Raw genomic sequence first — 10830 nt, forward strand, 5'->3', positions numbered from 1 at the left:
AATGTTGTAGAAAAATTCATTTGTAATTTTGTTAAACAATCCTGAAGTTAAGAAAGTGTACAAACAATTTCATGGTCTATGGTGAGCTAACAAGTTATCCAGTTTGAATTGAAGTTCGGATACAATGTATATCAATCAACTTGCTGTTTTACAAAAGAATAATTACAAAACTTGTTAAAAGTAGACCAATTGACCAATTTATTAAAAAATCACATGGTGATATTGATAAGTCTTGTAGAGGACAAACATATTCTATATTTAAGACATTTTGGCATAGAAAAGTATGCCTCTTGTCTTTCTCTGCTGCAAAACAATACTTGTTAACTGATACTGTGGTCCCAGGAACTTGATGACAATAGTCATTAAGAATGGATATTTTCATTAACATCAAATTAACAAGGAAAATGCTAAAGGTGTTAAAAATCATTTGACATATAACATCATAGGAAATATTAGAATGGGCTTCCAAGATTTTAGTATGTGTCTCTTATTTTACACCTTGGTGTCCAAGGAATCCTCAAAAGTCCAAACTGGAAGGAACACCAGCCAAATTTATTTCTTATTGTACAAAACTACAGTAGTATTGACCTTAGAAATATATTCCTCCTATCATCGAGACCGAGCCATTTAGTACTTTCAGTACTTTGATTCTAAATTGTTTGCGTCACCGAGAGTACATCCGTCCCAAGCTTCACAACAGTATTCTAGTAATGAAAGAATATATATGCTCTGTAAATTTTGTCTAAAGTTCGTCTGTTTAACAAATACTTAAGTTTTCGTAGAACACTTACCTGTTTTGACACATTTTTACAAATATTTTCGATATGTTTATTCCATTTACAATTTTCGCTTATTACCACTCCCAGGTGCTTATGCTTTTCTACAAAGTCTACATTTACATTATTAAACTTAACTTCTATTGGATGTTCAAGTTGAGAGTTGGAAATAAGTAATGCCTCTGTTTTAGAAGGATTGAAATTTACTAGCCACTTATTAGCCCAGTGTTTAATTTTATCTAAATCATTATTTATTTTTGTTTCAATTGTTTGAGGAGATGCATCAGAGTATAATAAGGAGGTATCATCGGCGAATAATTTACAGCTATGTCATTAATATATATAATGAATAAAAGAGGGCCTAATACAGATCCTTGAGGAACTCCGGCATTGGTTGGTTTATCTAAAGACTTCGTATTTCCCACAAAAACTTCCTGTTGTCTATTACTAATATAATTCTTAAACCACTCTAACAATTTTCCGGAAATGCCGTAATTTGCTAGTTTCACTTCCAATCCCATGTGCCATACACGGTCGAACGCCTTTGAAATATCACAGAAAACTAAACATGAAGGACGTTTTTGTTCTATGTTTTCGCATAAGGTGTGATATAATTCAATAATTTGATGAACTGTCGAATGACCTGGCTGGAAACCTGACTGATATTTATAAATTAAGGAATGATCTAATAAATAGTTATGTAAATATTTCACTACCAATCTTTCAAAAACTTTTCCAACGGTGCTTAATAGTGAAATAGGTCTATAATTTGAAACTTCGTGCTTATCTCCCTTTTTGAATAAAGGCATTACTAATGCTTTTTTCCATTGTTTGGAAAAGATACCAGTTTCCAAAGAAGATCTAAAGATAAGAGATAGAAGAAGAGCTGATGATAGTGCTGTATTTTTTAACATGTGGTGACTTATGGTATCAATACCTACAGCTTTATTAATACTTAAATTTTTTTGTAATATTTATTTAAATATTATTTTAATATAAACCAAACGTTAAACAATTGAAATAATAATTATTACACATGAGTAATTTCGTACATGCTATGGGTTTATTTTAATTGAAGGCCGGGAATTCTCTAGATCGTTATCCATTTAGTATTCTTGCTTGATTAAATCTTCATTAATGTTAGTGACGTCCTGGCTCTTCCCTTAACAAGGATTCAAATCCAAAGATACGTTTATTAGTCGTTTTCAGAGTAATATCACACACACTTGCCGAACAAATGTTGAAATTTGGTAGCTCCTCCCAAAAGAAATTCGCAGTATGTTTTCAGTTTTTAATCTTTTTTTGATGTATTGAAATAAAATATACTTCGAAATTACATATTCAGATGCGGCGACTTTATGTCATACTAATTCGGGAAAAAAATCAAGCATCTGTTGTATAATTAAAAACCCTATAAACAACGAGTTTCGAGCGCGTCTTTTTCAAAACTGTACATTATTTTGGAAAGAACTGATTTTGTACTGTCGGTGTCGTGTCCCCGTTTGACCATTACCTGTGACCTTGACCGTAGTGGCCTCAATGTTATACATATGTACATACCGCCGTAATCTATTATCATGACCATTAACTGCCGTTACGTCTGTCAATTAAGGAAGCAATTATTTGAGGCCCCGGTGGGGCAACTAAAACGCGCAACTTTTCTAATACACAATAACTATATTACGAGATATTTCGTTGGTAGGTTTTTAAAGAATTATGATTTTTGTTATATTATATCGCTGTAATACCATGTAGTATTTTCAAAGGAAACATAATTACAAAGACGGTGATTGTTCTTTTATATGTCCAGTATCGTGTTTTTTGCTATAAATTTCATGGTCACGACTGGTCACGCCCACTGGATAATGTATAATCAACTACAAACGATGAAACGTCGACCAAACAAGCAATAAAACAGCTGATATATCAAACAAAGATATGTTTGTGTGCGTGTTGTCATCTAAACATACTATATATCATCAGGTCTATGTCGGCTCTGTACCTCGTCCACGCCTTCATTTCAGTTTTAGGTGATGGATATTTTACCAGTTCATGCTGTACATTATTAGTAGGATCTCATTACCTATAAGATCGGTAGGGTAAGTATCCGATTTATTTTCTAGTTTATTTTTGTTAAAAGTTATAATTGTTTTATCGTCTAACAATGTCCTTTCGCTGATTGTAGCACAAGTCATTAATTATTTGTGATAAACTGTGTACGTGAAAATTGGTGCAAAATGATAGTTGCTAATTCTGTTACTTTTTGAGAAAATGCAAGAATATCAATGCACTAACAACCTGTTTGCTTACAATTATAACCATTTACGACGGCTGTTGATATTTTTATAACTCATTTCTTGACTCCCCCCCCCCCCCCCACACACACACAACTACTGGTATTAATAATATCCGTCAAGGTATTTAATTCATTTATCAAGAGGACTAACAGATCAGACATAGGAATTAGTTAGAGTCCGTGTGACAGTGTTTTTATACCCCACGACAGAGCGGAGGATGGGTAATACTTGGATAGCGGAATGGATGTCTAAAATTGAAGACATTGCTTTTAACTTTTGTTAAACAACTTGTGTATATGTCATTGTAGCATGTATATCTATCATAGAGACACTAAATTGATATACCTTTAATGCTATATACATTTTTTAAAAATGTAATTAAATAGAGATAACTGAGTCGTGTTATCTTTTATGAGACATGACCTTAGAGGAAAACAAAAACGAACGAAACAAAACGGAATAATATGAATTTAAAAATAGTTTGATAAGTAAAAATGGAACAACTGATATTCTACATGACAAGGTGAAGACTTATGGATATTGTGGAGGAGTAGTGTACTTTTTAAGAGTTTTGTTTTAGCGTCGTAAAGTTGACAAAGTTTTCGTTACCAGTATATGTAACAGATCTACTGCCCACACGGTCAAATACTACAGCAGCGCAAGGACAGCGGTTATTGATCGTGTCCATCATGCATGCTAATATAAAACAATATTAGTAGTGTTGGGGGCAATGATTGGTCAAGTGTGTTATCATCTTGTTTGTCGCCTTTAACATTACACATTATATGTACTATATGATCCGTTGGTTGGCTGGACATGTCCACAATAGAACCTTAACAGTGATATTTGTTGTTCATCTTTTAACATTGTTTTACATGACTTGTTTTCGTAGATTGTTTACATCCAATAAGTTTGTCAGTCAGAGTCATAAAAGGAAGTTTGATTGTAATGAAAGCTGGTGTACTTGTAGAGAAAACACCGACCTTCAAACGGTATCTAACAACTATGAAACAGAATATTTATGCAAATGGTGTAATTTCTTCTTCTTTTCTTTCTTTCTTTAACTGCAGAGTTCGGCGAGTATCTCAGATTAAGACCATATATGACCAATGACGCCCTAATTTGACGTTATCTATCGATAGTATTTTTCACTATGAACTTTACAAAAGCTAGCCAAACCAACAATTTGAAGTATAGAAACAACCATCATCATGATGCAGAACTGAAGAATGCTACTTATAATGTTATACTGTGAGAATAAGTAGGTGTCTTTTTTGGCGCCCAAATATGTAATATTCTAACCTGTTCAATTGTGGAATTTCAAATATCGAGGACATCCCTGAAATAGATGGCACGGTAGTTTTGTATCATATCAGCTATAGCTGTCATGGTAGCCATCCGAAACATGCATAAATTAAGCAAATTGGAAAGTTTGTTTTTTTTCATCTAGAAATCATAGAACACAATCTTGAAGAAACATCTTAAGTGCCTACATATTCTTCATAAACATTAGGCCGAAAATGACAACATTTTCAAAATCGCTTAATTTATGCACATTTCGTATGGTTACAACAACTACTAAAGCTGGAAACAAATAGAAAAAACACCATTCTAATTGAATATATGAAATACCGGGGTATTTCAAATACAACAAGGTATACTTTCTTAACACTCAGTTAAAAAATGATTGTTTTTGGGCACAGTCCTTTATCTTATTGCATTTATTTATGTTAACATTGTTTCGTTCCGTTGGTGTTGATGACTGAAAATTAGGATGTTAGTCTGTTTGATGATGCTCCACCGCTGAAAAATGGAAATTTTTCTCTGCCAAAAACAGAAGCAGACGATAAAGTAACTTTTCTTCAATTAGAAAAGTAACTTACTTTACACCATTACCACTATAGAAAAGTTTGAGCTTCAAAATAAAAATATTAAAAATAATTAATTGCATTCCGAAGTCTGTGCCACTATGTCCTACATGGAATAAAGTACTGATTGCGCATGAACCAAAAGCAAAATAAATTATTTTTATTTGTATTTTTGTGTTAATTTGACAAATATATATATATATACGATTAAACACCACTTATTGTTAAAATGATGAGTATCGTTTATGCTCTGTCGGCGGTAAGAATACAATCTTTAAGAATACTTGTATATTGAATACTAAAACATTAAAGCATACAGTTTCAAACACGCCATTAATTGCATATTGCTTTATTAAAGTTTAACTTCATAATGGTTTACTATACCGCCAGTAATCAGAATAAACTATCCGCCATTTTGGTTTTTTAGGTTTTTCTCGGCTCGATGACGATTTTCCAGGCACTTCTGTTGGTCCTGCTGCTGATTCTAAGGGGGACAGCTGGAGCTGTGACTGTGGTGAGGAGCTGGGTACCTCGACAAGCCCACGGTAAGGTTGTGTGTATTTATTTATCCTGCAACCAGCATTACACCTATCACATATATTTGTGCCGTATTTGGCACTGACGGAAAAATAGCTGTATCTGTATTTTAGCACGTGCGTCGATACCATCGACCTCGTATTGCAATTGGTTGATCCATTGTTTGAAGTCGGATATATATGTTTGTTGAACATTGTAATACGAATATGTTAATAAAAGAAACACTGCTATTTATAAAAAAAAAAATCAGGCATTTTATGTTATGTTGCTGGATAAAAAGAACGCATGATCGGTGTCTTGAATATATACATTGCATTTTGACTCGTGACAGAAATTTTGTCTTTTTTAACCCTTGTCAAGATACAGCTTATACATATTTCAAGACACTGATCATGCATTTTCTATATATATTTGGCTGATAATTTTGGAGGGGGTCGGGGTGGGGAGTGTGTGTTTGAAAAAAACCCTGCTGTTATAACAAAAAGATGTTTTCAATATAGTAGTATCGGAATAATGTTAACGAACATTAAAGCAACCAACATTGTTTCAATACTTACCCGTGTGTGTACTAACCAAGAAGTTGACAATAATCAATACGTAAATCTTATTTTACCACAGCTTGTGTCAAGGAAGCAGTCCCCGTTCCCGAATTATATATAGAACAGGTCCAGGGATTTTTCCTGTTGAAGCGATGCACTTCCGGTTTGCAGTTTTCCACAATTGCATGTGACTGTGTCGAGGCGATTCCGAATTCCGTAGTTATACCGACCATACCTACGACAACTCTCACTGTGAATCCAGACGGAAATATAGGTACTGTAGTTATACGCTTGTTGTTGATTAGATTCTTCTTCTTCTTCTATAATAAATAAAATCAAGAAATGAGACTCAAAATGAAAACGTATTGTGTTAAATGTAATTTAGATAATAAATTAATTTGATTTTGAATAAAGAAACACCCACCAAACAGTGATTCATTTCGTCTTTAAGATAACACGGGAATACCAGTTTCCATCAAAGATGACAGTCAAGACGACGACTTCTGCGGGCCTTCCTTCCGATTTATTTACAGCAGAACAACATTGTCGGATGACCGGTCCGTGCCGTCTCTCGCCACAAACTCCGCCCGGTTCGTCAGACTTCCGGGCAGCGTCGGCGGCTCGTCATTGTTGCTAGGGAGGGACGGATTCTTGACGATTTGGACGATGAGCTACATCACCTTTGCCAACCGATTCAAGTTCATGCTTCGAATCAAGCTTCGAGAGGACTACACATATCAGGACTACTTCTACAACTTATTAGGGGACGGGCCCTGTGGGAACTACACGTCTAAATATAGAATCAGTATCAACCCCATCAAACGGGAGGTCCACGCTGACGTCACTCTGAGGAACCGAGCCACCATCAATCTCGCCTTGTCAGACGTTGTTCGTATCATCTTAGTCCTACACCTTTCCTCCCTGATACAATATTGTAATATTATCTATAAATATCTGCAAAATTGCCTACTTTTGTGTTTAAGCCAGACGCCCTATCATTTTTTTTAAGATCTCTTGTTTTGATTGCCCGTCTATATTTCATCTCATTACAGAGGCTGGACGACTGGATAGTAGTGCAGCTAGAGGCCTTCCGGGGACAAATCCGCCTGGTTATCGGCAACAGGGAAAGTAGGGGTTATATTGGAGGTAAAACAACCTATTTCTTATGCTATTGGCATTAGGGTATAATCTAATAAATATTTCACTCTGAGATAGTTAAACGACCCTCGGAAAGTTGATTGAATGAAATACAAAATTAACAGTTTGATACGGCCTGCATTTCTAGCTGAAAATAACATATCGGTAACTACTTTTTGCTACTAAGCATTTTCATTACATAACTGTTAGTTAACGAATAGACCTTATGTACATGTACAATGAGGCAGAGAATGATTTGCTGTCCATATTTTACTGTCTATATGCTGATTTGTATCTAATGATGAACCAGCGATCATTTTTTCAAAATATTTTTTTCATTATATAAATTGTGCTCAATTTGTTTTAATTCTAATGACAGTTGCGAATTTCTACTCACGATGAAAGGTCGTCCTCCAGATTACCACTGAAAAGTGAGCAAGATCATCACATACAAAGCTCACTTGCAGTAGCTACTGCATTCAATTATCCTTTATAGCTTAAGCTATAATATCTACGCCCCCTCATCCCGAATCACCGTAACTGTTATTTTCCGTCCTTTGTAGCCTCCACGATAAAGTCATCCCCATGTCCTATGGAGATCGGGAAGGACTCACCAACAGCTGCTGGCTTTGTCGGTTACATTGACGTTGTAAGTAAATACATTATTCTACTTCCTCGGTTAGAAAACTCAACTCGATACACTATAATTAAAGGATTTGTGCAGCCATATTTACGTATCTTGACCCCCACACCCCATATCGCACGTTATTGGAATAACGAGTAAACCATCGACATCGAGATAAAATGAAAGTGTTTGACAGTGCTACAGACCTAAACAGGAAATGACGCAAGTATAGTCCTTGGCTAAACACTGTAATATCGTGCTTGATATCGACAGTCACAGGAAAGTAAAGATATTATTTTTATGCTTACTTTTGTAATATATCATACCGGTATACATATTAGGCTCGATTAAACATGCTAAAAATGTGGATTTCGATATGTCAAATATTTACCTCAAAAACAATAGCATGGATGTTCTTAAATATGATCAGATTACTACTTATCCATCGACATCATCTCCTGGGTCCATCAGTCAGTAGACGTTTCAACTACTTCCACCGGGAACAACCAAGTGCGCCACCCTCACGCTTTGTACTGTTCCATGAGGGTTGCATATACTTGACTCTCTTCTCATTGCCATGCTCATATCGCTACTCCCAGGGAACAGTATAAGTTTTCGCAAGGTCTAGCTACACTAATGTCAGTCTCTCGGTTGGCCTCTCTAAAGAGCTTAGTACACTGGCATGCTTCACACATTCAGAGAAGCATGGGTACCCTCCATTCTGAACTGGTGTCTTAGTACCAATTTCTCGTTATGTATGATGTAAATCTCCTCATCAATGCCACAAAGAAAATCTAGCCCTTTTTTTACCCAACGAGGAAACCATTCTAAACTGTCCAATGTCCTTTCATTTTGTTTCTTTGGGAACAACCCTCTGCCAGCATGATGGTATCCTCCTTTTCCTACGATTTCTTCAACAAATCTACGTCAACTATTGGGCATTCGCCTAATGGAATGTTCCTTTCACTATCTCCATGGATATCCTGTAACATTTCCTATACCAATCTTCCAGATCGTTCACTACCCAGCAGAAACCTGATAAATGAGTATGGGTCCTTGATAGATTATTCCTTCATCTTCCCTCTTTCTTTCCTGAACTTGCTATAGAACTGAAAATCATGGATTTTTGCTGTTTCGAAGTGTTATTCGCGGACATTTCTGTCGGGCTTACAATAATTAACTCATATTTACACCTGTAAATGCGTAACAAAGATAAGTTAAAGTTTATATATATTTGTATGAATGAGCTTTCAGAATGAATGGAGCAATTGAATGTTGCGCAATGAGAGTGATCGAGAGAAAGACGAAAGAGAGACCTCCAGTGAGTGCCTGCAATGACATCCCTCTTATTTGAATAGGAATAAAATCATTTTGAAAAAAAACTCGAACTAGGTGATTCGTCGGATAGGACTTTCGTTCCTGTTGCGTTTTCAAAAGAAATGGCTGCATAATTTCTTTCAATTGAATTGAACGATTGTAACAATTGAATTGAACGATTGTAAACACACATAGCTTTGATCTCAATTATGTATGATTACGTTACTTTTCTGGCTCTGTCGTATTGACTATATATTATTTATAATTTTTTGGCCATTTTGACGTTTATACGTGTGTATTTCACAGTCTTTGTCGTTTGTTTAACACGGCTTCACCGTGTTATACTATTCTTAGTTATAAGTGACCGAGCTGATTAACGTTTTTGTGAGAAAACTTGTTTGTTACCCCTTTGGACTATTGTTTTTCAGCTTGCTTTTCACAACTGTTTTGGAAACTGAGTGTCTGTGCTGATTTCTTGCCGTGGTGATACTTGGCCGTTAACGTCCATTTCCGTTTCCGGCATTGAGAACAGTTTGCGTTATCATAGTGCTGACGGGTGGGGCCAGTGATAGAACTGGTTATGGATCAAACGTGGACAGAAAATGGACGATGGTTTCCAGGTACACGCGCTTTTAATGAGTTTTCGGAAAACTATTTTCACATAGTGCCTGGGCAGTGGGCGGAATGGAAGCTTTAGACAGTTACAGACTAATTAAGATGCGTCATGAGAACTACCTGGTTTATTACATGTGGTTCTTCCACTTACTGTAATCATATTTATAAAAAACATGTTATGCAATAATATTTTGCAATTATGTGTCATGATTATATCATCTATCTATAATTATGTAACATTACATAATACGATGATACAGTAATAAACCTTGGCTACATTATCATCCAAACCTGAACGACTTTAGTTTTATTTATTGCTTTGTAAGGCAGAAAGTTCGTTCCATTAACTTTCTGCCTTGCAACTTGACGACTGTACTATTAATAGACTAATTAAGATGCGCCCTGAGACAAGCTCTATTACTTGATGGGGTTGACGTATCTGAGAGAAGCTCTGAGACAAGGCTCTGTAAAGGATAATGAAGAAATGTTATTCCACGACAGTGCTCAATAATTTGACATCTATCTTGAAATATGACCATCAGCATCTCTGTGTAACCTATTGTAGAAGTGGTCCTGTTACGCTTTCCTATTCCATCGTCCGTCGTAAACAATTCACAGTATAGGCTTATTCTCAAAAAGTGTTGACCACAATTCAATGAAATTTTGCAGAAACCTTCCATGACCAAATGAAAAGTTGTTCATTACATGATATGTATCCCTAGAGGCCTGAGGTGTGGGGGCCAAAGGGGTTGAAATTCACTGAAACCACAAAAATGTTCTTTTTAAAATGTTGCATAATGCCTTTCACAATAGAGTGCCTTAAGTTCATTTTCTGTGCACGGGTCTCACGTTTTTTCTCCGGGGAAGGGGTCACGTTGACTATGGGTTATATAGGGAAAACACATTTGAGCATCTTTGTTCAATTGTATGAATTATACTTAATTGGAATTATCGGTATGAGATAATAATTTGATATTCAGTATAATACCTGCTAAGACTGTATTGACTGAACTTAAGAGGCATGATGGGTGTGGCCATTAGATCAATCATTAGATCAAAGTATATAATGACATCTTGTATAAGTTTAAATCTGTATTTAAGGGTTATTAGGTCATTATC

At 35.5% G+C, this 10830-nt stretch overlaps 1 protein-coding gene across 1 annotated transcript; it reads left to right on the top strand.

Moving 5' to 3' along the window:
- Positions 1–2764: 2764 nt before the first annotated feature.
- Positions 2765–9989, top strand: LOC138317028 (uncharacterized). The gene is made up of 7 exons (XM_069258659.1): positions 2765–2875; positions 5369–5486; positions 6097–6291; positions 6469–6905; positions 7070–7163; positions 7718–7803; positions 9525–9989. The coding sequence occupies exons 2-7, from the start codon at positions 5384–5386 to the stop codon at positions 9552–9554; spliced, it is 945 nt and encodes a 314-aa protein (XP_069114760.1). The 5' UTR covers positions 2765–2875; positions 5369–5383; the 3' UTR covers positions 9555–9989.
- The last annotated feature ends 841 nt before the right edge of the window (positions 9990–10830 follow it).

The sequence above is a fragment of the Argopecten irradians genome, chromosome 2, assembly GCF_041381155.1.
Source record: "Argopecten irradians isolate NY chromosome 2, Ai_NY, whole genome shotgun sequence".
In the NCBI taxonomy this organism is placed as follows: Eukaryota; Metazoa; Mollusca; class Bivalvia; order Pectinida; family Pectinidae; genus Argopecten; species Argopecten irradians.

Coding starts and splice junctions, on each gene's coding strand:
- LOC138317028 (XM_069258659.1), top strand. CDS start 5,384: ATGACGATTTTCCAGGCACTTCTGTTGGTCCTGCTGCTGATTCTAAGG. Junction 6,292..6,468: donor GAATCCAGACGGAAATATAG/GTACTGTAGTTA, acceptor TTCGTCTTTAAG/ATAACACGGGAATACCAGTT. Junction 7,804..9,524: donor TTGTCGGTTACATTGACGTT/GTAAGTAAATAC, acceptor ATTGTTTTTCAG/CTTGCTTTTCACAACTGTTT.